General features: G+C 41.1%; 2 protein-coding genes across 4 annotated transcripts in view; both read left to right on the top strand.

Annotated features, from left to right (window-relative positions):
* Positions 1-18,680, top strand: part of OSBPL2 (oxysterol binding protein like 2) — a 38,150-nt gene extending 19,470 nt beyond the window's left edge. The window contains exons 4-15 of the mRNA XM_082491203.1: positions 2,347-2,494; positions 2,742-2,817; positions 4,571-4,705; positions 5,276-5,373; positions 6,077-6,259; positions 8,589-8,696; positions 10,012-10,101; positions 10,966-11,089; positions 13,044-13,172; positions 13,900-14,023; positions 14,724-14,814; positions 16,027-18,680. Coding sequence (XP_082347329.1) covers positions 2,347-2,494; positions 2,742-2,817; positions 4,571-4,705; positions 5,276-5,373; positions 6,077-6,259; positions 8,589-8,696; positions 10,012-10,101; positions 10,966-11,089; positions 13,044-13,172; positions 13,900-14,023; positions 14,724-14,814; positions 16,027-16,129 — 1,409 coding nt within the window. The 3' untranslated portion in view covers positions 16,130-18,680. The remainder of the gene's footprint in view (positions 1-2,346; positions 2,495-2,741; positions 2,818-4,570; positions 4,706-5,275; positions 5,374-6,076; positions 6,260-8,588; positions 8,697-10,011; positions 10,102-10,965; positions 11,090-13,043; positions 13,173-13,899; positions 14,024-14,723; positions 14,815-16,026) is intronic.
* A 1,255-nt stretch (positions 18,681-19,935) lies between these two features.
* Positions 19,936-27,427, top strand: ADRM1 (ADRM1 26S proteasome ubiquitin receptor). Of its 3 annotated transcripts, none has more exons than XM_082491143.1 (10): positions 19,936-19,989; positions 20,893-21,103; positions 21,366-21,482; positions 21,562-21,685; positions 22,112-22,198; positions 24,422-24,503; positions 24,740-24,861; positions 25,278-25,435; positions 26,408-26,510; positions 27,202-27,427. In XM_082491143.1, exons 2-10 carry the CDS (start codon positions 20,894-20,896, stop codon positions 27,306-27,308), a joined length of 1,110 nt encoding a protein of 369 aa, XP_082347269.1. In that variant the 5' UTR covers positions 19,936-19,989; position 20,893; the 3' UTR covers positions 27,309-27,427. The 3 variants fall into 3 exon arrangements, with proteins under 3 accessions (XP_082347269.1, XP_082347267.1, XP_082347268.1); XM_082491141.1 differs by having other exon boundaries at positions 24,740-24,969; XM_082491142.1 differs by lacking the exon at positions 22,112-22,198 and having other exon boundaries at positions 24,740-24,969.
* The last annotated feature ends 287 nt before the right edge of the window (positions 27,428-27,714 follow it).

The following is a 27,714-nucleotide window of genomic DNA, read 5'->3' as shown; positions in this document are numbered from 1 at the left end:
TTTGCAAGGTTTCAGGTACAATGTAAAGACTGTAATTCCAGTCACATTTTCATAACTATTCCACTATAAGCCAGATGACTATTCCTGTTATGTAGCTTTACTTTTACATTTAGGTGTGTTTATCTCATTGAAGTGCCCATTAAATGTGATGCTGTTCCTCACGTTGTGTGCACTTGATCAGCTTTCTGATCTGAAACCTCATCTGGTTTTACCAGCTTTATTAGTCAAACTAATAAAAGTCATTGCGTTATGCCCTACAGTACTTGGCTTTTCCTTGTACTGTAGCAGGTTCCAAAAAAAGCTAATATGTGATTAGAAATGCTGGTTTTAAATGATAAATATTTTATTGTGGGTTAACTGAAGATAGGCATGTGTTTTTTTAAGACAGGTGTTTCAGGGTAGTCTTCATTTTAATGACCTGAATATATATATGACTATCATACTTTCCAATTAAGTACTAAGACCTGCTAAGGTGTGGTTATTGCTGTATAATCACATGCTTGTGACATCAAAATGTAGGAGACAGTTTAATACATGACATCACCCATTACACCTGCTGTTTACCAAATAAGAGCATCTTGATGGTACTTCCTTCTGCAGTTTTGAGTGTTACTGTCATGGTCTTGATCCCTGCAAAAAAATGCAGCTGAACATGTGCCTTGCGTGAATTGCTCTAATAAAGTGAAAGCACCCTGTTGGTGATGTTAACAAAAAGAAAAGTTGAAGTACTACTTATGATAGATACTCTCTATTTTTAAGAAGTTAATGACAGAGGATCACAACACTTTACTCCATTTAAAATTGAAAGAATCTTTGTTGAAACTGATTTCTTTACTCCATTAGAGTCTTTACATGCTTGGTAATATTTTGGAATCTTTCTGTACCCTCAGCTGGACTTTGGAATAGGCTGTAGCTGACTGTGATGGTAACTGTCAGCACAACGACAAGCGGTTGCCCAGGTTGTGATAGCTGGAGTGAAAGGAATACAAAAATGATGTTAGTGTATTCCTTCAAACTGTGACAAGAATTGTGTGCCAGCAAATATGCATGTTTTCATGTTGATTTTGGATTCTGACTCTTAATTGGAAGCTGGAAACTAGTTGTCTTGTGGTTCTTCATGAATTGATCCTTGTGGCACTCAAAAAGGACTTAATGCTCTTTTAATTACTTTTAAGAAAAATATTCCTTTATTACACTGAATGGTCAGCAGTGCGTTCTGTTGCGATACTGGGATTGTTGTGAAGGGGGACTGTATTAATGCCGAGTTTCAGGGTGCTCTGTGTTGATGCTGCAACTGATCCTTATTTGTTGTTAACAATTGTTTTGTTTCTGCAGTCAGTCTGTGTAGCAGCATTACAAGAGGTCTATTGCTGTTGATACTGATCAAGTGTGTGTGTGTGTGTATACATAAAATGTTTTTTACAGTTTTCTTAGTTAAAGGCATATGCAAAAATAAATTGTCATTTTTCTGACTGTGTGTGTGGGAAGTTGCGTGACTTAAAAATAAAATCATTAGACTAAAATCTTGGATTGTTGGCTTAGTCCAACTTGATGTAAGGCTGGTTAATTACAGAAGCTCGTGTTCCTGTAGATTCCTGTTGGTTTAACTTTTTTTCTGGTTAAAGCTGTTCAAAGCAGGTTGTTATTGGGGGTGCTGGCATTTCCTTACAACAGCGTTTCCAGAAGCTATCTACCCAAGTAAATAGAATTGGGTCATAGGAAATGGAGCTGCTTATGGTAGGTCATGCTTTAGGTTGCTTGTAGAGCTCAGGGAATGATTCATCTCGGTGTCCACAGGTTCTTGCTGTAACCATCAGGGAAGTGTTATACGGTTTGCACACATGGATGGCAAAAAGAAGTTAGGTAGCCTACATTTCTGTTGCGCTAGTAGTCTGGATGTTTGCTGCCAGATTGTGAAATGGCCGTTTTCTCTTTTTTTTTTCCGCTCCTTGCCGATTAGCAGTATAAGTAGGCTAAGTTAAATGTTTTAAGGTCTTTGAGGAAAACTACATAACTGAACAAAATTACTGTAATCACACTGCAGGTCTGAAGAAGAGACAATACAACTAATCTGATTAGGAGCTACTGAAGAATTTACAAGATTCTACATTGGTTTTATATTCAGCAGTGTGAAAAATTAGTTGAGAATGCTTGATTCTAATGCAGTACTTGGCTCTAAATACTCTTGGAAATTAGGTCACTTAATAAAGGGTTTTCATTCTGATATTCTTTAAAATAAAATAACCTTGTATAAGTGTACTTATGCCGTGAGAATTACAAGATGTGAGTGGCACTCTGGCATAATAAGGCTTCTAAGAAAACTATTGCCTTATGGTTTTCATACAGGCTTTGATTCTGACAATTCTTCAGGAGATTTTTCAGAAGCAAATCATAAAGTTACAGAAATGCTTGATCTAGATCCGCACCAAAGCAAAAGGAGTGGAGAGCATAACGGAGAGACAGAGATCCAAGAAAATGGAATTAAGAGACACAGGTAAACACATAGTGCTACAGAGTAAATGAGAAGTGAGTGTGTGCTGGCTCATTATCTTTTGGGGCATTACTGTCCTCGCTGGAAAAGGTTAATTCTCTGGAACTGAAAAGGCATTTCACTTGTCTGCTTCCTATGTCAACTCTAGGTTAATGCTTTGCTTCCTTTATAAGTTACTTAAATACCTACAAATGAAAATGTCTTGTTGTTTAAGGGGCTGATAATGACGGTTGTTTATTTCCAATTACAGGACATCATTACCTGCCCCAATGTTTTCTAGAAGTGATTTTAGTGTGTGGAGCATATTAAAAAAATGCATTGGACTGGTAAGTTAGCTTGGATGAAATATGCTGATGTTAGGTCTCCTGACTTCAACTGGTTAATTTTATCGCTTAAATCTTAAGACACAGAATAATACGTGGTGCGTTTTGCTTTTCTTTTTTTTTTTTTTTTTTTTTGGTAGGGAACATAATCTTAAACTGCAGCTCTCTAAATCTCAACATCCACTTAGTAATGGTACTATTTCCTCACTTGCTTTAGCTATGGGAGCACGTGGATTGGCATTTCTAATGCTGTCCTATAGGAACTACACTAAAGCTATTAAAGATGTAGTCAGATATGGTTTGATTAACACAATGTTCTCTTCTCTGTTTTTTTGTTGGTTTTTTTTTTTTTCTATTCTTTACTTAGCAAAATGTGATTTAGGGCTTTATTTTGGTGTGGGTTTTTTTTTTTGTCAGTTTTTTTTTTCCCCCCGTTTCCATAATTTAAGCAGTTTGTGCCAAAAAAAAAAAAAATTGCTTTCATCTGATTCAAGGGGTAGAAAAGTTTGGGATCTGTTAGAGTTTCTTAGAGAGCCCAGTGTAGGCTTGGGGTACTAATGATGTGATGTAATTGGGTCACAAGATTTATTCTTGGACTCGGAAACACAGACCTTTATATTGGTCTGTGTTGTTAAAGGATCCCGATGCTTGCATTGTTATTGGCCATTGCTGCTGTTTTCTTCTAGTCCTTTAAGAATTCAGTTACATGTTTGATTACTTCATTCTTATTAGGAATGAAAATGATGTTCTACACTGGAGAGCATTGCTGCCGTAGCTGCTTTTCAGAAGCATTAGGCAATTTACATTCATATCTAATCTAGGTCTGCCAGTACAGTCCTTTGTGAATGCAACAGACAAATCAGTGAGCCCTTCTGCTAACTTAAATTATGTCATCTAGGAGATACAGCTGTACTGTCAAAACTCCTTTTGTTAGGATGAGTGACCTATCTACTAGAATTCTTTGCTTTGACCAATTCAATTTAAGTCAGTTAGGGGTAACTTTTTTTTTTTCCTTGCTGGCTATGACAATGTGTGGAAAATGTTGCATTAACTTCATCTGGTAGCATTCTCTTTTCCACTATGTTTTAAGCACTTAAATACTTTATTGCTCAGTCATGAGTGCAACTTTTTAATTAAACAGCCAGATTTGCTTGGATATAGTAGAAGACCTGGGAATTGGAAATTTCTATGTGAACTTCGTGTCTGTCTTGTATCCACATGCAAAATGAGAAACATTCTGACGCAAATAACATGTTGCTTAAATAAAGCCACTAAAATTTGTTAGAGCAATTCCAATCCTATTCTTTATGTAACTGTTCCTTTTAAAAAATAATTTGTGGTTACTGCAGGAAAATAGTTAGATTTTATGCAAATAGGTATGTGAGGATTTCAAAGGAATGCGTGGTACTTAAATATCAGTAATGAGCTGGTTGGCACATTATTGCTGCTATCTATGGAAATTTTAACCTCTTCTGCTTTATGTAGACCACAGAATAGAAGGTAACATTTTTCTTGAATTTAATAGGTTAGCTGGTTCAATTTTTTAAGTTGTTTACTCTTTCAGATTGCTAGTGGAGTTCTGCAGTGCTTCTAGCCCCTTTTAGCTGTAGCACTTAAATGTCTACTGTAGGCTTGCCAAATGTCTTTTGAAGAAAGCTACAGATAAACTAACCCGCAACTGATTTTCCAAATTCTCATTGTTAGTTTTTAACTTAGTGTTGTGTTCAAGAAATTAACTTATCCTTTTATTACCTAGGAGCTGTCTAAGATTACGATGCCTATTGTCTTCAACGAGCCATTGAGTTTCCTTCAACGGATAACAGAATATATGGAACATATATACCTCATTAATAAGGCTTGTAGTCATGCAGACCCCCTGGAAAGAATGCAGGTAACTAACAGCTACCACCATCTGGTTAGTTCAGAGGAGTTTCTTCTCTCCCAGAGCCTTTCATTTTAAGACAGTTTCTCACTTGAGTGTATTTCTTTCTCTGGGGTTGTCATAAGAATGCCTGTATTTGTCTGTCTAGACAAGTTTCTTGTTTCACTGTGGCTGTATCAGATATTTGTGATGCTTTCACACTTGATGCTGTGCACAGTTTGAGCCAAAGGTCTAGTGCAGGAGAGTGCCACAACTGATGATGCCCAAGGCCCTAAACCTCGTCAGGACTGCTTCAACTGTGAACCTTTTTTTGTGGTTTTATGTGTTGTGAAGATGAGATCTTGGCTTTAAGTCACCCTAAATTGATTAGTTGAGTGGCTCCATGATTTTTAAGTTAATGGATGAAAAATTGTTGCAATGGAGACAAGCTTTATCACTCTTTTCTTCTCCAAAACTGGTTGAATATATGGCACTTTCTTTTTGGAAGAATAATGAAATACTGTAATGCGCAACAAATATATTAAACTCAGAGTTTTAATGTACTGTTCTCATAACAATGTGTTCTTAATTTGATTATAGGCTGTAGCTGCTTTTGCAGTTTCTGCTGTAGCTTCTCAGTGGGAGAGAACTGGCAAACCATTTAACCCACTGTTAGGAGAAACCTATGAATTAACCAGGTAATAATTACTTTAAATTGGGAGCTGGGGCTATTTGTGTTCTTGAGTTAGCAGACTCTCATACAAGTTTGTTTATACAGTGAAATAAATAAAAAATCTACTAAAATATATTTCTGACTGTAGCTAAAATTCTTTTCCCCAAACTGCCTCAAAATCTTTGAGAAGTTGTTATAAAAGCTAATAATTTTATTTCTAGGTTTAGGCAGAGTATTCTTTGAATTATTCAGAAAAAAAATTCGCCTGTATTCTTCCACCAAAGACATTTCCTGACCAAAGACTGTTAATTAATTTTAAATAGTGTTTTACTGATCCTGTCAGATAGAGGAGTTAGTCTGAAGGACTTCCACCCATAAATGGGTGAGATGTATGCGGTGGAGAAGAGAATTTTCAGTCAGACCTTCTGCTGCTGCCCAAAGAGTTTCAGTATTTTCAAGAGTTGTTTCACTGAAACTTCTTCATAGTCCAGAAAGTTATTTAGGTGTTTGAATGTGGGTTGGTTTGGGGTATGAAGAGGAAAGAAATTGTACTCAATGCCTTTTATTTCATGCATTGTAAATGTGTCATGGGACTAGAAAAGGAAAAGTCTCACCTTCAGTTTAATCTAACAATCCTTCAAACTTTTTCAAAGTATCAAGTAACTCTTTTTCTCTTGTAACATTTAAAAAAATATTTACTGTTTAATGCTCTTTTTTGTTGTTGCTAGGGAGGATTTAGGATTTAGGTTTATATCTGAGCAAGTCAGCCACCACCCACCTATTAGCGCATTTTATTCTGAAGGCCTCAATAAGGACTTTGTTTTTCATGGATCAATCTATCCCAAACTAAAATTCTGGGGAAAGAGTATAGAAGCAGAGCCTCGGGGAACAATTACTTTGGAGCTTCTGAAGTGAGTATGAGAAATAAATACCTTTCTATGTTGATCTCCTTACCATTTACTCAAATAAAAAGCTAGGTGGTAATCATCCTATTGACTCTTCATCGGTGATTATCTTAAAACCTCTTGCTGATGAGGTTGTAAGAGTTTATTTACAAGTTAATTTTCACTGCCTAATTTCAGGGCTCTGTTTTTTTAAGTTATGCCATGCTTGTATAGCTGTAGCAATTTGACCCAGTTTTTCCACTATGAAAATTAGCATTTCTTAAAAATTGGATGCTACTGAAGGCTAGTTCTGTGAAGGTATGTAAAAATTTAGAGATAAAATTCTATTACCAGGCTATTCAAGCTTGTCTCGCTTTTAAATATTGTTGTTGGTTTTGTTTGTTTGTGTACATAGGTTTGTGTGGAAAGAACTGGGTCTTCAGAATAGCTGTTCTATGTGATAAGGGAACATGAGAAACTTGCCAGGATGGGCTTGTCACTTATTTAACGCTTCCTGTGTATGATCACCTTCCTATTAAAATCAAGGATGCCTCTCCAGATTACTCCTAGGCTTGTCTCTAATTGTGTCTGTCTCTCATAATTTACATTACTTTCCCTAAGCTGGTTTGTGCCCTGGTGGCACAAAGACTCTCGAGCTTTCCCAAGTAGGTCACAAGCATGGGCTAGATAACAGTTGTTGAAAAAGAAAGCATTCTGCAATTGAACACTTAAAGGTGCTTTTATAAAAGCTTTCCTTAGGCCTAACTTTGAGGTTATTTTGAAATATCTACTTATGAAACTTCTTGACATTTGGTTTCAATAAAGAGTCAACTTGCCTGCCATATCAAGCATTGACTTCTCCCGTAGTTTCTTTTGAAAGTATAGTTTATTTGTTGAGCTGCTGACATCTAATCTTCCAAAGCTTATAAAAGTATGAACTGGTCTGGGATATAAATAGTGATGAAAATAGAGGAAATTTCTTCTGAATGTAGAAGGAACTATGAATGTGAGTGGGGAATGCAGACATGACAAAAATTAAGTTTGTTGCTGGAGAGAGAGCCTTTATTTAGAAGACTATTAAAATTCCTGCTCTGCCTAATCAAATTACAAGGCACAGATTTAAACTGGAGCAGAAGTTGAAATAAAATGTTGAGCCTCTCAGTGTTGTGATTCATACCATTCTGTTGATTTGAGTAGTTTGAGAACTGCTCAGAGCCTGAGTGAACAAGTAACTGTTTCGGAAGCAAAATTGCAAGTCAGTGTTAAGTACTGTATTTGTGTTAACCATGACTATGTTTTCAAAACATGCATTAGAAAACACACTTCCTTGCTTCTTCAGCACAAATAAGCGTTTCAGTTTATCAGCACTGGCCATAAGTGTCTTGTGTTTTGTTTTATGCTATACAGCTTTTGGTATCACGTAGTTCATGAATAAAAATGTGTGCTAAGGCTGGTGGGATGGATTTGGAGGATTTTGTTATTTTTTTCCCTACTTGAAGAGTAGTCATGGTTCTAAAGTATGTTTGAAGACAATTTGCTGTAGAAAACAGTCAGACTTCAATGATCTGTTTTTGTTCTCTACTGGAAAATGACAGACTGGTTGGAAACATTAAATAGGAGTGTTCCTTCTGTACTTACTGGAAGTAGAAGTACAAGGCATTTGTTACGAAGAGGATACTGTTCTGTTTCTTCAGGTTCAAAAGCCTTTACTACCCCGTGTTTGTAAAATAAAAAGTTGTTTAAGTGGGATAGTCTGACTGACCCTCCAGGAGGAGTGTCTTGTATCAAACCTTTGTCAGAACTGGTAGTGACTAACCTCTCTGCGGGAAGACTCAAATATTGATGTTCAGTGCTTTTTTATCACAAAAAGGTAGTCTCTAGATTATGATAGAGGTTTACAAGAGAGGCTTTAGGAAGAACTTTGCAGAACTGCTGCAGTAGTTGAATAGAAGATGCTATTAGGCATTATTTTGTCACTCTGGTTCTCCTGTGAGTATTATGTTTTATCACATACAACTCTAAAAGTGCGAATGAAAAAGCTGGATTCCTGGACAGCTGTTTATGCTGGGCTGGAATTTGCAATCAAAAGCACAGCGACTGTAAATCTTACTCTTTCAACTCTGTGACAAGGAAGAAAAATAAAGGGAATATCACTTTATTAACTTACACTAATGTTTATATACAACACATCGTTGGCTTATAAAGAAAAGTCTGTTTCTTTTCTGTTTTGAAGTTAACTGCTGGCTGTTCACAGGAGTGCTAAATATTTTGCCCTGCCATGAACAGAATTGAAAACAAGCTTACATTCCATCTCAAGCTCAAGAAAATGATGTACTTCTCTGGTTTTTTTTTACAGACATAATGAAGCTTACACATGGACAAATCCAACCTGTTGTGTACATAATGTAATTATTGGTAAACTGTGGTTAGAACAATACGGAACGGTAGAAATTGTTAATCACAGGTAATGCTAATCATGGGACTGAGGGTTGGTTTATAGGGACTGGTGCATGGTCACTTTTGTTTCAAAGTGGAGAGTTTTGATTTTTGTCAGATTACACAGGACGCCTTGTTTTGTAGCTCCAAAGTCTCGTCTCTTTTTCTTTTTTTCTTCTGACAAATGCATACTATTCGTTGGACTGGACTTAATATCATACTAATATTAATGAAAAGGCACAGGGCTAGATGGCTTATGGGATACAACGATTTTACGTTTGTGAGTTACTCATTCAAATTCAACCCTATTGACAGAGAACAGAAATTAAATTTAACTCCAGAACCATTAAATAGAATAATTGGAAGCTTGCCGTGGACCTCCATCATATTGATTGTGATTTGGCTGTCTTTTTAGTTTTGAAAATAGAGAATGTCTTAAATTAAGGGTACAGCACAAATGAGTGCAGAGTAGGATAATGTGAACCTAGAGCTTGTTAATTCCTCTGCCAACTGCCTATATAAAAGCTTTTTATATAAAATAAATTACCTTCTGTAATGATGAGGGAGAGAATTTTATTAAAACTGTATTAGTTCTGCACATGTTTTTCTGTCAATAAATGGGAGTTTTAATCCAGCAGGGCTACTGTTTTGATACTTCTCATAGTATCAAATCTACAATCCTGTCTCTTTCATTGGCACAAAAGACCCAGGATGGTCTCAGTATGCTTTGTGCTTGACATAGAACCTTGGCTTTATACCTCACCAGGAGAGTTTATTTACATATACGTACATCTCAATGCAAGGAAGATGCTGAAATATAATGCTGCTTTATGTTTGTAAAAGGTTTAGTTCAGAATTTTTTGATATGCAATTTAGAGGTAACTTTTGAATGCACTTAACTAGATTTTCCTGCATAGGTCATTTGTAAAAGTTATTTCTCATTACAGTTAGCTGTAAATAGATATTAATCTGAAATGTGGTGTGTTAATAGTGAGTTAAGTAGTATGCAAAACTGCATTCCATTTTATTACTAGTACTTTTGGTAAATTGTAGATATACGTGAAACTCTAAAGTATGGTCGTGTTTTCAGTTGGCTTTCACAGGCTGCTGTTTTCATGTGCACGTTGATTTATTTTTTGTCCTTTTTGTGGAACTTTGAAATTTGTGTGTCTATCTTAATGCCTTGGTCAGATAATAAACCATAGTTAAACAAAAGGAGTTATACGAATAACTACCCCCCAGCTAATTGTAACTATATGAAAAAGCTAACTAAGGTGAAAAAGTAAACTTACTAGTGTATTTAGGGGCTTGCTTCTTTAAGTATGTACTTATTTCCTCTACAGTACTGGAGATAAATGTGTCCTTAACTTTAAACCGTGTGGACTGTTTGGGAAAGAGCTTCATAGAGTAGAGGGATACATTCAGGACAAAAAGTAAGTGATAAAAGCTTCTTGGCCTCTCCATTTCTGAGCACTGTGTCATTTTTCTAGTGCTGGCATAGTGACTGCAAAGTTGGTAGCAATGTAGATTGTGACCCATTTCTGCTCTCTGTGCCAGTACTAAATGCCTTGATTCTAGAATGATCATTTTAAGTGTTACTAGAAAAATTCTCAAGTCCAGTGTTTGGAGATAAAGGTATCCAGGGGAAACGCAGAGTAGTCGCAACTGATTTCACTGTTGTACAGTCACAGTTCCAGTCTTCAGTTTAAAATAATGTGGACATGGTTATTGGAAATTTTTAATCAAACCCAAACCGTGATTCTGAGTCTCTGTGCTGTAAACTATTGGCTTTATTGCACCCATGCTCATGCTAGCAGTGGCAAAATCACACAACTAAGTCATGAGGAGCAGTGGCAAAATCACACAACTAAGTCATGAGGAGCAGTGGCAAAATCACACAACTAAGTCATGAGGAGCAGTGGCAAAATCACACAACTAAGTCATGAGGAGCAGTGGCAAAATCACACAACTAAGTCATGAGGAGCAGTGGCAAAATCACACAACTAAGTCATGAGGAGCAGTGGCAAAATCACACAACTAAGTCATGAGGAGCAGTGGCAAAATCACACAACTAAGTCATGAAGATGTGTTCTGCAGGACTGAATGCCTGAAAGACTGGAATAAGCTGAAACCTTTTCTTTGCATTATCAAATATCTGACTTCTAAGAAATCTGCAAAGAAGCATAAAATACAACAAAGTAGGGAGCTGGGTATTTCATATAGATCAGAATCTGCATGACTGGGCTTAGAAGGCTTTATAAGAAGCATAAGCTAAGTCTCCTTTGCTTTCTCTGCAGCAGAAAGAAGCAATGCGTGATCTATGGCAAGTGGACAGAATGCTTATGGTGTACTGATCCCACTACGTATGAGACTTACAAAAAGAACGAAAAGAGAGGTGGTGAGCAGAAGAAACTGAAGCCGGTAAGGTTAAGGATTCTTTAGGGAGAAAAGATACTGAAATATGAGAAATGAAAGGAAAACATCTTCTTTACAGAAATGGTCAGAAATGGTGGTGAGTGGAGGGTTAAAACAGTCCATCTTTCAGTGGGGTTCAGAGATGGGCAGTGTTAGTCCCATGAGCAGGCATTGCACTTTGAACTTGTGTAGACAGACTTTAGTGTGAGCTGCTGGTATTGAAGAGAGCTTATAGAAATGGCATCTGCTAGAGGTTTGTCAAAGATAAGTCATCAAATATCAACCCCCAAGCAGATGTTGTCCAGTCCTTGAATGAGGAAAGTGGCTCTACTGCCAACTCCAGATGTAAAAATACAAGGACTTGGGCATTAAACCCAAAATTTTTAAAAGTACATGCTTTTAAAGTCAGTTATGCTTTTTGGTGATGAAGCCTTTCAGAATTTATGACATAGACAGCCTTGACAACAAAGGGGTCTGGAAACATGCAGGGTTTTTTCATCACATGTAAGCAGTGTCAGGTAAGTTACCAGCAGAGCCTCAGTGTTATATGGAAAATGCAAAACGTTGTATGATGCAACAGAGGACTGCTGGGTTTCCTGATATCAACAGGGTCTTACAGACTCTGGTTGCTCATTGAAAATGATAAGTGAAAGAGAAGCTAATCACTCTTAACATTAAGAGGCTCAAACTTCTTTTAAAAAGTATTCACATCAAAAGAATCTAGAGCAACAACAGCCTTGCTTTTGGCTCTGTATTCTGTCATGGTACAGGTTTATGTTTTGACTTTTTTTTTTTTTTTAATAATAAGATTCTATTCATCTTATGAAAATCAACTCTTTCCTTCCTTCCTTCCTGTTGAATCTATATTTAGATGGGGAACTGTCTAACAGTAAACCAGATGTTGACGTAGAAAGTAGTCTAAAAGAGTCTTTTTAAATAATGAATACTCAAACCAAATGATTGAAATTAGACTCTTAACCATATGGAGCTGTTTTCCAGTGTATAAAACAGGCCCTGTTTAACTTAATAGGGTACTTTTGAATAAAATAAATGAGCCATGTCAGAAGGGGCAGAAAGAAAATAGAAAGGAGGTGGGAGTGAGGGGAGGGAGAACTGTGATACTATTGCTCTAGGATGTTATTGCCTAAAACTACTTTTCTGATAGTTGTGGTTTTAAATAACTTCTCATGGTGAAATCCTCTGAAATTCCACAGTGTAGCTGTCTGTGTCCTACAAGTCAGATTCTCTCAGATTCTGAGAGCAGCCTCCTGAAGAATACTGCGTTTGATTTTATATATTCATTATAGCAGTGCATCTGATAACAAAGGACTTGGAAGGAAAGACACTGTATTTATAAACTTAAGAACACAGTCTTCATAGTAAGAAAGTTGGCAGTGATAATAGTTATTAGAATCTGGATTATAGGAAATCAGACTGAAAAAAGTGCATTTCTGTTTTTGTGTGTGTTTTTTTTTTTTTTTTTTAATCACACATCCAAATCTTTTGCAAATGTTGAAGCAGTGTCCAAAAGCAGGCATGCCCTGTTTATCTTTCTTAGGCCGTTATGGGAACTGGTTTAAATTGCAGTCTTGGCGTATTTCAACCTGAAGAAGTAATAGTCGAGTTAGGTGAAATTAAGCTATGGCATGGGATAGAAGGGAAGCTAGAGAAAATATTCCTGAAATGCATTAATTTACTATTATTAATTTTTTTTAAACAGACATTCAAGTTGTACATAGGTGATGGGAGACTATTCAAAGATATCAGGAGCAAGACATTAAGATAAAAACGAGAGGAACAGTATACAGAGTGAGGAAAAGCAAACGAGGGGGGAGGCAGAAGTACAGGATACTGTTTAATATGTCAAATTTGAACAGATTCTTCAACAGTCAGCATAGAATTCTAGATGAAACTGTCCAATTTTCCTTTGTTCCCCTGCCAAGTGTTATCTCTGTTTCAGAGTGAAGATGTTATTAAATCTGAAAATGATGAGGCTGATGATATGCCAGAAGTTCAAGACACGGTGCAGTTCATACCAGGCAGTAAATTGCTTTGGAGAATAAATTGTAGGCCACCAAACTCATCACAGGTAACTGTTTCAATCAGTCTGTGTATTGCTATCACTAGTGACTTATCCATGGGAACATGAGTAATGTTCGAGAGAAACCCTGTTGAAGTGTCTGTCCTTAGCATTCATATTGTCAGCAGTTCTTGCTGCAGCAGTAAAACTGTATTATAGCAAGCTCTCTGCTTCGTTCCTGTGGTGAAAGCATCGCTGCTGTGTTGCAGTTGGTAGAAAGAATGCGTGCTCTGACTGCAGCTGCTTCAGTGCAAGTCTGGTGTCTTAGGTTAACCTGTCTGTGAGATCTTTGCACTTAAAGTGGCTAACGTATGGATACATGTGCCCTGACGTTCTGCTCACCCTGCTGTTGGAAGACAGGCTTCCAAAAAATGCAGTAACTGGGCAGCTGGATGTTAACTTCAATAGTTTCAACAGGTCTTTTAGGTGTGAGTAATTTTTTCATAAAAATCATGATGTTAAATATCACATATGAAGGAAAATCTGTCTTGATCCTCTGAAGCAAAGACTGCTTAAAAAAAGAAAGATGTGATTTCCATCCCCTTCTGCCCTTCTTTGTCCCTCCCGTCCAACAAAAAAAATCTAGTTTTGTATGAACCTAACCTTTCTTTCAGGATAGCCAGTGGGAGAAGGTTTGACTTGGCAATTACTCTTGGAAGTTCTGTTGTATCCATTCAGTATAGGGACCCCAGTGCTGCTTTGCCAAAATAACTTATATCTTGTCTTTGCTTTTAAGATGTACAATTTTACCAGTTTTGCTGTGAGTCTCAATGAGCTAGAAAAAGGCATGGAAGCAATATTAGCTCCCACTGACTGTCGACTACGTCCAGATATCAGAAATATGGAAAATGGAAACATGGGTATGTGTTTGCTGGAGGAAATATTTTTCCATTAGTAAGTTTTGAGAGGGATGACTGCAGGGAGGTTGGTTGATACAGGAATACTCTCTTCAGTTTCTCGTTCCCAGAGCAGCCTTAACTCTTTTTCATCCTGTGTTAATGAACGTGCTTTTGAACAATGTATGATGTCTTTCCTCCCAGAAAAGTCTAGGAGAGCAAATGTGTCCAAGGTGGATCCCATGACTGCTATCCTGTGTTACAGTGTATTTGAGTGTTTGTTGACCCGGGGGGGGGGGTGAGGGGGTGGGAACTGCCAGACATGCTCTCTTGCTCTGGAGTTTGTCTGGAAAGACATGTGGTGCACAGACATGCTCTGTTGCTCTGGCGTTTGTCAGAAAAAACACATGGCCAAATAGTGAAAAAATCACTCTCTCTATTATGCTTAATCTAAGTTCTTTCTTGCGGTCTGGATGCAGCATTTCTGATAGATAAAACACCAAAATTTCAGTTTCAACTCTGAGTTTGTAACAGTAACTTTTCGTAAATTGCGGTTTTAGTATTTTGGTGCCTGAGATTTTCCTTGTTTAGTGAGACTGTGTAGAGCAAATGCTTTCTCGTGCTTAAATGAACTACATTTCATTTCTCTGCAGTCTTTTCTGTGTTTTCTGCAGTTTTGTTTCCATTTTGCTAAGTAACCAATTTCTCTTCAAATGTTTGTTAGATGTGGCTAGCAAAGAAAAAGAGAGACTAGAAGAGAAACAAAGAGCTGCTCGCAAGGAGCGTGCAAAAGATGAAGTGGAGTGGCACACACGGTAAGGGGGAAGGAAGTTGGGCATTTGTTTAATGCTTGGAATGGTTTGGTGTACTGCTTGAAATGTTTTTATTCAAGACAGCGTGTGTTTGATTTCCTGCATGACAGCACAATTTGTAGCGTCACTTAAAGCATTTTCTGGGTCAACAATTAAATAATGTAGCTGGAAACCAAAATTGCTGATAACTTTGTCCTGGAGAAATTATCTAATAATAAATGCTGAAACCTTTCATAATTAACTACTGTGGTAATGCTGGATTTTTTTGGTTTTGTTTTATAAAATCCACAGAGGTCATATTTTTGTTAGAATGAATAAAATGTTAAGTCTCATCCCTCCTTCAACCAATTCCTGTCCAGCTTTTGGCAGTTTAGTGAGGCGTTGTGGCTCTGTAGGGCCTTTTATGTTTGCACTCTTATGACTTCTTGCTTGGATACTTCAGAAATTGCTTTTTTGATACCATATTCAAGTAATGTCTCGGTCATAGAATGCACCATGGAGTAATGTGTGATTTGGCTCCTGCTCCCGCTGGTTGCTTTTCACAGATGCCAATGCTAGGCAGTCAAGTGTATGCTCATGGCCAGTTACTGCAGGTGCTTCCTTCGAAGGCAAGAACTTTGGGATGCTCCCACAATTTCATGATGTTCAGAAGAGAAAGCATTCTCTTCCCAAAACCTGGAGGAGCAGCTACAAACTAATTCCAGTTAATGCCTTTGAAAATCTCTTCCAGAGAACATAAAATTGTTTTCAGTCAACGTGGCTAAAAAGGGAGCATCTGTTAATGTTCTGTGCAAAATACAGCTCCACAGAACAAAACTGTTTCCTGTTTGGACAGGTTTACAAAAAGGATTGTGTAACTGATTTAGCATTCTTTTAAAGAATCATATATAATCTAGAGCATCAATGTTATTTTTATTTGGAATAGGACAGCAATTTTAAAATCCATGCCATACTACTTCTTGATTTTACGTAAAAAAAAAAAAAAAAAAAAAGATGCTTTACAGGGTGGTGGTAATTGTGCAGGAAGTTTAATGCCTTATTTTTCACTTTAGAATATTTGAGATTTTTTTTCTGATAAGAAATACCAGTGTGTTTTTACAATGTTTTGTGAAACGAGCAAAGTTGTTTTTTTCCCCTATTAATAACTGTTCACTCTGTTTTTTCTTTTATTGTTTCTTCTTTTTCCTTTTTTTTTTTTTTTTTTTTTTTTTACAGATGGTTTCATCAAGGCACTAACCCATACACTGGGACTTCAGATTGGCTGTACTCAGGTGGCTATTTTGATAGGAATTTCTCAGACTGTCCAGACATATACTGAAATTACGGAACCAATTGCTCATCTCATTTGGACATCTAGTTACTAGATTTCATTCCAAGCCAGTTACTCTGGTTTTGTTGATAGCAAAAACCAGCTTTTCTAAGTAAATTTTAACAAAAATTCTATCGGTCAACAATCAAGGAATTAATTATCACTAACGTTGGATTGCCAAATATTTAAATACTGTTGCATTCTTTCCATAAAGCTGCACCTGAAATCATTCTTTCAATCACTTTTTCACTAATTTTCAAAGGGACCTTTGGTTCATTTTTTTTCGCTAGTTTCTTTGTCAGGAAGATACGCTGTATCCGGTAGAGCACATAACATCCTTGAAAACTACATAACTTAAATAAAATAGAGATAATATCCTTGTTACTTAGTACAATAGTGAAGAATCTGAAGTTTTTGGAACTCGAAGCAGGGATGAAAAGCTAATATGGTACCAACAAGATCAAATCTAGTACTGTCGATACTCTCCGTGAAGAGATGCATGTGAACTTCCGTATGGTATGTAGCACTACGTGGGGACCGGAGTTCCTGGCCCCTCTCTCTCAATACGATTCAATAATTCAGAGACTTGGGAAACAAAAACCAACCCGAGCTTCTCAAACTGTAGTTGTCTGTTACAGAGTCTTCACAACTTTTGGACACTGTGAGCATTAAACTGTATACCTGTGATACAATTACATAAAGCATAAGTCAGGAGAAGGGTGTATTAAAAAGTGTGCTTTATCTGAAGTCAAATGCTGTTCTTAAAATACGAGTTTTGGAAGCAAATGCAGGAATGTAGAGGTGGTTACAATGTAAAATATATCGCTTGCTACCACTTGGAGGCTTAAATCTTCTGCACTACCTTTGGCAGCTTTGGCACTATGTATGCTTCTAGACTAAACGTTTATTTGGAAGCACTTTGGTATGTATATCCACACAGGTTCATATTTTGGGGAAGTTTTTGTTTGCATGTTTTTCATTATTAGGTCATGTCTGTTTTGTATGTTGTGAAAAACCAGAATCAATTTAAAGCTTTGGCAGAGTTATACCTATTACAAATTTTCTGTAAGCAACGTGATGTCAAAAACTGGGATTTTTTTTTGTTCCATATCACACCATCAAAGCCATATAATACTGGAAATAATCAATTACTGAATTGACGCATTCATTTTCTTTCAAACGGTACACTTCGGGGGAGGGGGGTAAGGGGAGAGAGAGGCTTGAAAAATTAGGTCATGTAATTAAAATTAATCCTAATGTTGCTGCTTCTTTTATGAAGTTTTTAATTGAGTAACCAGGCAAAAGCGGAGAGCCGCTGCACTGCTGTTAAGTTTAGTAATTCAGAAATTGCTGGTGTTAAGCACCAGCAACTTGAGGAATTTGTGGAAGAGCTGGTCTGACTGATGTCCAAAAAAATTTGTGGTTTCATCCAAAGAGCAGATTTTTGAAGTGCTTCTCTCCCAGCCACAGGATTAAAAAGCAAAAGAAAATTAACGTACTCATTGAGAAACAATTTTGTATCAAATCATGCATGTAACGATTGGATTAACTTTAAATTTTTGGGAAACTTAGTTGTTGTCTTCATTGGAAAAATAAGAGAAGCTGTAAAACTTCAAGGCAGTCAGGAAGGGCCTAACCTGAAATGTGCTCGTGGCAACTTTATTCTGTTGCCAGAAATCATACTTTGTGCTGGCTGCAAGTCTTTAGGACTCACAAGCCAGACCCAGTAATCAGTGCAGACAGTAGGGTTGCATTTGTTCCCAGTAAGTGCATAGACCCTTAACTTTTAAAAAAACATCGCTGATCCATATGGGACAGCTTAAAAATACTTTTAATAAAAAAAATTGAATTTGACAGTGCCAGGTACTGTAACCCCTTTTCCAAACTTGCTGGAAGCAGCGTGGGGAACCTTAGGCGAGGATTGAAAGGATTCACATATTAAGTCAGGTTAACATCTCATGGGAGTTTAAAACTTGCTTAAACTAAATAGTATGCTTAATGCTGCAGTAGTGTTTTTAAAACAATACATATAAATAGAAATTGACTTAATGGAAAAACTGTAGAGTAATTGCTGAAGAAATATTCTGTTTATAAGAAGTGACAGGTTAGCATCCCTCTCGTCTAAGGTATGATGTAAATTCAAAGACCTAAAGCCTTGTCATTATGTGAAAGCATGAAAAAACTGTAACAATGTGTTTAATCCAAACTTCAGTATAGAATCTTCATGGGATTTAAAAAGAAACTGGGAAGATTTCTAAAGTAAGAACACTTCATTAGTTTTGTCTTTATCCCCTTCTCTCCTTCCTTTAGTGTAAAGGTTTTAGTAAAATTTCAGTTTAGTTCCAAAACCATTTTTTAAATTTATTCTTCTTCATTGACAACGCTTACAAAATACTTTCCCCTCAGTGCCGACAGGTCTGTGCCTGGCTAGCCATGGTACTCCTAATGCTCTGAAAGTGAAAAGGTTTTATTTTCAATGCAGATCTTGTCTCAGTAGTTTACGTGTCAAAACATAACTTTGCACCTTTTGAAAGAATGTCACTTTTATAACTTGATTAAACACTGTATATAAGCTAACTGTGTTAGTATATGTTAATACAGCTGTGTAGAGAAACCATCTAGAAAGAAATTAGAACATATACTTAATACCCTTTGGGCCTCTAGATGGTGACAGAGAGATTGTTATGAGTGAGACTTCGGTACCAGAGCAGCTGTCTGGTGGGGCAAGCGGGTGGCTGGAGATGGCTCTGTCTTAGTTCCGCCAGCTCTGGGGCTTGCCTTTGTTTTCACCCTGGTGCTCGTTAGATGAAGATGACTTAAATCAGAGATTTGAACACCTCCTGCCCCGCTATCGAGGCTTTTTCCCCAGCCGTGGGCCAACTCAGTTTTGCAGTAGCCTGTTACCCTGCGGTGTGAGGGGTGACAGGGCCTGCCCCAGAGTGGCGATGGCAGGGCGGAGTGGAGGTGGCTGGGGGACGGGAAGGGGTATGGTGGGGCGGGAGCACTCCCCAGGCTGGGCCTGGCACTGGGGTGACGGTGAAGGGGCCACTGTCAGCTGGGACAGGGCCGAGGGCAAATGGTGCAAATGGAAAATTACCTGTATAGCTGCTGTGTCACGCCTGTGTGTGTGCCTGAGAGCAACATCATGGTGTAGCTTGGGAGCAGCTTCTTCAGACACTTGTATAATTATTGGTACCCAGACTAATGAGCACAGGAAGTGGGTACCTTAAATTAGCCAGAAAAAAAAAAAAAAACCAGAACTAATTAGTAGTATTTATTCCTGTTTAATAATGAAAAATAATTTCTTAGTAACTTTTTTTTTGGGGGGGGGAGGGGGCCGGGGGGAGGGCGAAAAATGCTTTTTAAAAAATCAAACGAAGTCTCTTCCCCCGGGAAGTGGGACAGGGGCTGTGCTGTGGCTCCTCGAAAACACCCGGGATTTGGGTCATCTGCACCGTAAAGCCGCACTTCAGCCCTCCCTGCCTTCTCCCCCCCCCTCCCGTGCCTCAGTGAAACGCAGTTATTTTTGTAATATTTAATAACCACCCCCCACCCCCGTTGCCAGCCCTGCTCTGTACAGGGCTGCGGCCGCAACCGTTGCGCTGTAAACCTGTAAATGGCAATAAAGGTGGATTTGGAGACGCGCCGGGCTGCGGCCTCTCCTTGGCGAGCGGGGGCACCGCCATCTTCCGCCGCCGTGACACAGCAGGGCGCCGGGGGCCGCCGCCCCTGAGTGACAGCTGCGCCGGCCAACCGCGCGGGGCCGCGGGGGCTCACGTGCCTCTTTGCACCGCCCCGCGGTGGGTGGGCTTCCGGCGCGCGGGGCAGGAAGAGCGGAGCGGCGCGGGGCCTGCGGGCGGCGGCGGCAGGTATCGGCGGGGCGGCACGGGCCCGGCCGGGACTCCCACCTCAAGCTCCCCGTCTGCCCCCGGGCCCACTGCCCGCCTCGGCGCTCGCCGGGGGCTAGCTGGCCGCGCCCTACGCTGGGGAGCGGCCTCTCTCTGCTGGGGGGGGGGGGCTGGAGGGACGCGGCGCGGCGGCCTCGGGGGGACCGGCTAGAGATGGCGGCCTGCGGGCGGGCGGGGAGTGCCGGGGACGGCCTCGGGCGGCCGGTGCTGGGCCGGGCTGTGCCGTGCCGGACTACTGGCCTGCCCCGGCGGCTCCGCTCTCGGCTTCGCGTGAAGGGCCGGGGCCGGGCTCCCCGCGACGGGGCCGGGCTTGGCGGGTGCGCTGAGATGAGGCGGAGCGGGGGGGTTCACCGGTGCCGCGGGCGTAAAAACAGCTGCAGAGTCATAGAGGCCGAGCGGCTGCTGCCGTCTGCGCCTCGGCCTGCGCGGCCGGTCGGTGCCGGCCCAGGGGAGACGCCGGTGCCGGGGGGGAGGCCGGGGGCGGCGGTGCCGGGCGGCTCGCAGTTCTCTGGTGGGATGCTATGGCGGGAGGCCGAAGATCAGCGTTACAGTAGGGCTGCTGCAGTAACACGTCCCTGAGCCTGTAAACCGTGATACGAACCGAAGGAGGAAGCGTCAGGGGGAAGGTGGTTTCCTTTTCAAGTACCTTAGCAGATAGGCCCCTCGATATTAGCGGAGCTCTGTGGAGCGTCCTGACTTCATCCTGGGTTCCGCATTAGTGCTTCTGGATGACCCTGAAATCCTGCAGGCTGTGAGACAGATTGCTTTTGTGGAGCTCATTTGATAAAGGTTGAAATTTGACATCAAGAAGAGAGAATACGGGAAGGTTTCTCATCACCTCTGCTGCTCTTTCTCTCTTTCCAGGATGTCTTCAGGTGCGCTATTTCCAAGCCTGGTGCCAGGCTCCCGTGGCTCTTCAAGCAAATACCTGGTGGAATTTCGGGCAGGGAAGATGTCCCTGAAAGGCAGTACTGTAACCCCAGACAAGAGAAAAGGCCTTGTGTACATCCAGCAAACTGATGACTCCCTCATTCACTTCTGCTGGAAGGACAGGACTTCAGGCAATGTCGAGGATGTGAGTATGGTTTTATGTTTCAGTGCTGAGGCACTGAGTCACGGTCTGTCTTGTTCTTCCGCTGGCACTGCTGAAAGAGCTTCTCCAAGACTAATTAGGATGAGAATGCCACTGTGGCCTGACAGAACTGTAATTCCAGATCCTCTCTGCTCTGAGGAGCAGATGGAAGAAGGTTTGGGGAGGAGGGCAGAGGTCTTTGATAGGTGAAAAGGAATATTCATGTATTTCCTCAAACACTTGTGTCTACTGCCACATGTTCCAGGATCTGATTATTTTTCCTGATGACTGTGAATTCAAGAGAGTACCTCAGTGCACTACTGGTCGTGTGTATGTATTGAAGTTCAAGGCAGGATCAAAACGACTCTTCTTCTGGATGCAGGTTTGTGGGAGGCTTATAATAAAGATCTCGGAACAAAATACCTCCAGTTTACCTTGTACCAAGAGCAACTTTCTTGCAGGAGCCAAAGACGGACAAGGATGAAGAACACTGCCGTAAAGTGAACGAATATCTCAACAATCCACCAATGCCTGGTGCTTTGGGTGGAAATGCAAGCGGAGGCCACGAGCTCTCGGCATTAGGAGGTACAGTCCATTCTCTGCTCCTTCATGTGAGAGGCTTTTTTTGTCTAAATTTATTTTTAGAATAAGCACTTATAGTTCCCTAGGAAGAAATTGCTGATGGCTATGGAGGGTGAGTTGGGGACAGTGTTAATACCAGAAGTGTAAATGTGCTTTTAGCCGAATAAACTGTGCTGTTATAGTAGGTACAGGCTGAAAGTTAAGGCTCCCAGAAGAAATCCGTCTTTGTTTCCAGCAGATTCTCTGGAGTCTTACCTCTTTATGAAGCCAAGTTGCATTTATCTTTTATGAGCATCATGAATCAGTAAACACTTGAAACTGTTTTTTCCATACAGAATGTGATGCCAATTAATCTCCTGCTGTTTGAGCCGGAGTGCTGTGAAAAAACCTATGTGAATATGTTGTGTTTCAGAATGTTTTTGTTTTTAGGTGAGGGTGGCTTGCAAAGCCTTCTTGGAAACATGAGCCATAACCAGCTCATGCAGCTGATCGGACCAACGGGCTTAGGAGGACTTGGTAAAATGCTTTAATATCTTTATGCCAAAATGGTATTTTCTCCTGCCAGGTTAAATCTTACCTGACAATATTTTCAAGTAGCGCTATTGATTGGAATAGCGTTTCTTTCATGTGAGAAAGTAAGGCCCTGCCTCAAAGATGAGCTAAGGGGCAAAAAAAAAAAAAGGATGCAGGAAATGAAGGGTACCAGATTCTACATGGCGCTCATCTTAGGGCTCCATCTGCAAGGAATATCAGTTCTGCTCCTTGCTCCACTGAATCTTCTGCTTTTTTCCTCCTTTTTTCTACCCCTCCTCTTCCTCCTAAATATTCACTGGAGCAGGAACTGAAAACCAGGGGTTTGTTCCCAGTGAATGTGCCAGTTACCAAGCTGTGGAGTTGCTCGTGTTGTCTCTGATCCAGTGAATATTTGTGTGCAAAGCAGGAAGAGTTGAAGAGGAAGGCTGTAGCGTACCCACCCCACAGCACTCTCTAGGCAGAGCAGTAAATCTCAGGTTAGGGCCTTCTGTTGAATCACTTTGCTGTTTTTCTGAAGGGGATGAGCGGTGTGGTGGAGTCCCTGCTGTGGGCTGTTCTGAACGCTGTTCACACTCCGAGCCCAGCAGAGCGTTTTCTGAGAGGTCAGACCCTTGAGTGGAAGTAGCCAAAGGAACGCTTGGCGGGTGGCAGTGACTAAGGTTCTGTGCTTAATCTCCCAAGTCCATTTTTGAGGATCTAGCTGGTGTCTTCTTAGCTTCAGATTCAAATTTCATGTTAGTGGGATGTTCAGATGCAAATCTTGTGTTAGTGTTGGAAGATTCTGGCTTTTTAGGATGTGTTTGGAAAAGATCTTCCTTCTTGAAGCTTCACATGACTCCTGAGACTGTCTTCCTCTTCTTCTCAACACTGTTTCTCAGCAGCTCTTCTTTCTTTGCCTTTACATCTAGCTGCAAGACAGCTTGACATGAAATTCACTACTGTAACGCAAAGAAAACCATCTGCTTGCCTCTGCAAACAGTGGTTGTGGTGAATCTATGCGGATCTCTTCCCCCAGTAGTGTCTTGTTCTTTTGCATCTGGTTTGCATCTCTCTCAGGACTCTGCCTTTATTGCAGAGCTCCTGCAACAAAGGAGCTTTCTTGCTCCTGGGTGAATGTTTCTAGCAAGGACAAACTGAGTAGTGTGTGGTACAGCCCTGCTGTTCCTGTGGCCGTGGAAGCTCTGTGATTAGCCAACAGAAGTGTGACAGACATGGTCCCATAGGAGCGGGTCCTGTACAAAGGAGGGAGATGGCGGCTGGCTCTGACCACCGATGTCTGCAGCTTCAGTTCATCATGTATTTGCTCATGGAGCGCTGTTGTTCTGTCCTCTGCTTGCAGATAGTTCCCAAAAGGTGGATGAGGAATGCAGGTGCTTGTGTAGGGCTGTGTATCTAATTAGAGATGGTACAAGAACCACTGGATGGGAAGTGAGTGGCAATTGGAGTGTTTGGCTGATGTGGCTTAAAGGAATTGTAGGGGGACAATCGGTCACTGACAACTCCAGTGGACCTAGAAGCTGTGATAAGTCCGTGGTGATTGGGATGTGTGGATAAGGGAGGCCGATTCTGATATCTTTGGCATACGGTAGTTGGCTCAAAGGTCGAGTGTTGGTTTCCTGCTGTGTTTCCTGATCGCTGCTCTACTGGGAGCACTTTGTTCATGCGCAGGGTTGTCCTTACTTTGCTCTGCCTATGAAGTGTTTAAGGACTCAGCTGATTCTGCTGCCGCATCTCTGCGTTAGGTTTGAAGCTGCAGAACCCGAGTGTATGAGGAGATCGTGGTGGTGACTCAAAGGCTGTCTCTAATCTTCTGCTGAGGGCCTTGGCTTTAAGGTTTAGAGAAAAGTTGGATTTTTGGAAACCAGTAGATAAGAGGAGAGGGCTGTGTTACAATGATCATGTATGCACGGCATAAACCAAAGTCACTTTATCCTTGTGTATGTATAGAAGTTGAGCCATTTCTAAAATGTGCAACTCTTTCTAAGGCAGTTTATTATGTAATAGGAATGAGAGATCAGAAGACAAGAGCTGTTAATTTACAGAAAGGGGGGGTGGGGTGGTCTGGGCTCTTTCACCCCCTCCTGCTTTATTTTAGCAAATAAATAAAACCTTTCAGGTACAAGAGTGACCTCTCTAGAGTAGAGAGGTGCAAAAACCCCAGAGGAATAAATCTCTAAACCTATTCTTCCTTTATGTTTACGGAAGGTGGGCTGGGTGCGCTGACGGGTCCTGGGCTGGCCAGTCTGCTTGGAAGTGGGGGACCCCCGACCAGCAGTTCATCGTCAAGGTAGGGTGCCTGTCTGGTCTGCGTTTGTAGTAGTTTTGTAATATAAAATTGCCACTTCTGTGGGAGGAATCGTGGCCTACTGAACAGGAAACACGGTGAGAATTAAGGCTTCATATTACCTCTCTAAAATGAGGTGGGAGGCCTTCATATTGTAAGGGCTTGAAAAGAAGATTTTCAAGGTACAAGAGGCAAAGCTGTTTTTGCAGGGAATTAATTATACTAATTACCTCATCCAGCTCTCGCAGCCAATCAGCTGCTGTGACGCCATCTTCCACGACTTCTTCTACACGTGTAACGCCTGCCCCGTCCGTTCCTGCGGCTGCATCAGTGACCAGTCCAAGCCCCGTACCAAGTTCGGGTAATGGAACCAGCTCAGCCACAAGCCCAACTCAGCCCATTCAATTGAGTGACCTTCAGAACATTTTAGCTACTATGAATGTGCCATCTGGAGCAGGAGGACAGCAAGGTAACAGTGTTCTGACCAGACAGCTCTTGGATCCAGGAGTCCTTTGGAGCTGTGTTACTGTCCTATCCTGTTCCAAATTGGTTTGAAAGGTCTCTTAAATTGTTTTGGTTCTTTTTTTCATTTGAGTGCTGCTGTTCTTGGCTGCTTCAAGAGTCTTATTCTCACTGCAAAACTGAGAGAGGGAGAAAGGATGCTAGTAGCATGCTAACTACATTTCAGTACTCCTCTGACTAGATTGTTTGGTTTACGTGACAAAAACGTGGGGTTTTGTGCACAGTCTAACAGCCAACCATTTATTTTCGTCCTAGTTGACCTGGCAACTGTTCTGACTCCCGAGATAATGGCTCCCATCCTGGCCAACGCTGAAGTTCAGGAACGGTTGATGCCTTACCTTCCCTCGGGGGAATCTCTGCCGCAGACTGCAGAGGAGATTCAGAACACGCTCACGTCTCCTCAGTTTCAGCAGGTAGATGCCTCGCTGTCACGGGGAAGAGCAGTTCTCCTTCCTGCCTCCCCTGCGCGTCATGATTCGCCTTACCCTGCTGTTTCAGGTTCCTGCCTCTGTTCACAGTAGGAAGTTGCTCTGTAGAAGTGGGAAGGAGCAGGGACGTGATTTAACGGAGCATTAGTTCTTCCCTCCTGCGGTCACCCAAAGGCAGATCAGAATTTTTTTTTACTTTTTCTTTTGGAATTGGGCCTTACATTTCTCTTTATTATAAATGTTCTCTGGCAAATGGCAGGAGTAGTAGCAAATTTGTTATTCCCTCTCAAAGAGTGTTTTGTCAGCAGTCTCCTTAAGGGTCATCTCAAGCGACCGAGGGGAATAGATGCTCGTGCTCACAGCACTACATCCCTTGGTTCTCTTGAAACACGTGTACTTAATTCCAGGACTGTCTGTGTGTGATTAAAGCTGGTGTATTACAGGCCAATTTGAACTAGTTATACTGATTGATTGAAATTTGGCAATCATCGTCTGCAAAATTTCCATGGCTAAGATGACTATTTAGTCTAAGCTATGGCAAATCTTTCATGCAGACAAAACATGCCTCGTTTCTGAGTCTTTAATTGGTGATTTGATAGAGTATCTGCATCTAGATAAAATTACGTTGTCCATGCACTAAACCGCCTGGTGGTTACATCACTGTGGGTCGGTGTATTGCGCAGCCTCGCAGAGTTTAGCAGGTTGTGCTCACTGGTGTCCAGCTGGTTAAGAGCAAATGTTCCCGAGAGCGGGATCTGCCCAGGGCCTGTGGTGTGGCGGCTCTGCCCCAGCGCAGGAGTCACTAAAGGAGAGTGGCTGCTCCCAGCGCAGCCGTGTCGCATGGTCACCGTGCCCGAAGGGGCCCGCTCTCCTCACACAGCCGTTGCACAGCAGTCACCTGGTGCTGGAGAAGTATAACCCAAACATTTTTTTGATGCTGTTGACTCCGATTCACAGGCCTTGAGCATGTTCAGTGCTGCCTTAGCTTCAGGACAGCTTGGCCCACTTATGAGTCAGTTTGGCTTACCCGCAGAGGCAGTAGATGCAGCAAATAAAGGCGGTAAGTATTGGTGCTGTTTGGGAACACGATGAAGTGGTTTGTTGGGGTGGATTTTTTTTGTTTGTTCATTGGTTTTTTTGGGGGGTATTTTTGGCACTGCACACAGCCATTGAATGGGGACTGTAATGATCAGCTTCTGCACAATGGTCAGGCGCTGACTCTTGCACTGTGTTTACAGTGGGAAGGCGAGGAGCGTGGGTGTTGCCCAGCAGACAGTGTGATGTCAGATGTGCGTTTAGGGATCTGCAGAGGGACCGGCTGAGCAGCTTTGGCCTTGTTTTCTTGATAGAGCTGCAAAAGACTCTGGAGGTGTCACAGTCACCTTGTCCAGGAATGCCTTTTCTGTGGGTCTTTAATGATTCATCTGAAATGTGTGAACACAGCAGGGGCCAGTAGCACTGAGGGGAGGGGTGTCAGTGGTCCCTAATGACCTTTTAGCATCCATTCCATTACTGAAGTAATTCTGGTCTTCAGCTGCCTCTGCATGGTTAAAGTGCAGAAAATGTTCACTGTGGCAGAGAGATACAAATGAGTGTTATATTGAATAAGTGTTAAAACTTTCTTCCCTGCTAATAAGAGCCTTACTAAAGCAACTGTTTACTCTCCACGTAATGAAGTTTAACCTTGTGTGGACAATGAACTCCATCCCAGAAAGTGCAAAGTTGAATAACTAATATGTTTTAACTTCTAGATGTAGAAGCGTTTGCCAAAGCAATGCAGAACAGTGTCAAGTCAGACCAAAAGGAAGGAGACTCTAAGGACAAGAAAGACGAAGAGGAGGATATGAGTTTAGATTAAGTTATTTGCTCTTCCTTACAGATATTCCTAGATACTAACTTAAGCAACTGCAGTAGGATTACTAACTTCATATTATGCTTATATAAATCTACAAATAAAGGAATTTTCTTTATCTGCCATCCTGTTCTTTCTCTGTCTGTTTAACATGCACAGTGAAAGTGGTACTCGCGCTTTATTTGCTTACAGTTCAGTTTTGATGCTTTTGACATCAAGCTAAACTAATTCCTCTGATTTCCTTGTGCTAAAAGGGTTGAGCCCTGTGCCTCTGAGTAACGAGCACCTCAAGGGCCCATCGCTGACTGCCATCTGCTTCTGGGCCCACCAGGTTGTGATCTGCCGTTGTCCCACACGTACTGCTGCGTGGGTCATCCTGTCCCGGGTGCAGGACTTCACCTTGCAACAGGAG

This window comes from Vanellus vanellus (genome assembly GCF_965231255.1).
Source record: "Vanellus vanellus genome assembly, chromosome: 15".
Classification (NCBI taxonomy): domain Eukaryota; kingdom Metazoa; phylum Chordata; class Aves; order Charadriiformes; family Charadriidae; genus Vanellus; species Vanellus vanellus.
The sequence above is the reverse complement of the archived record's forward strand: the minus strand, read 5'-3'. Positions and strand labels throughout refer to the sequence as shown.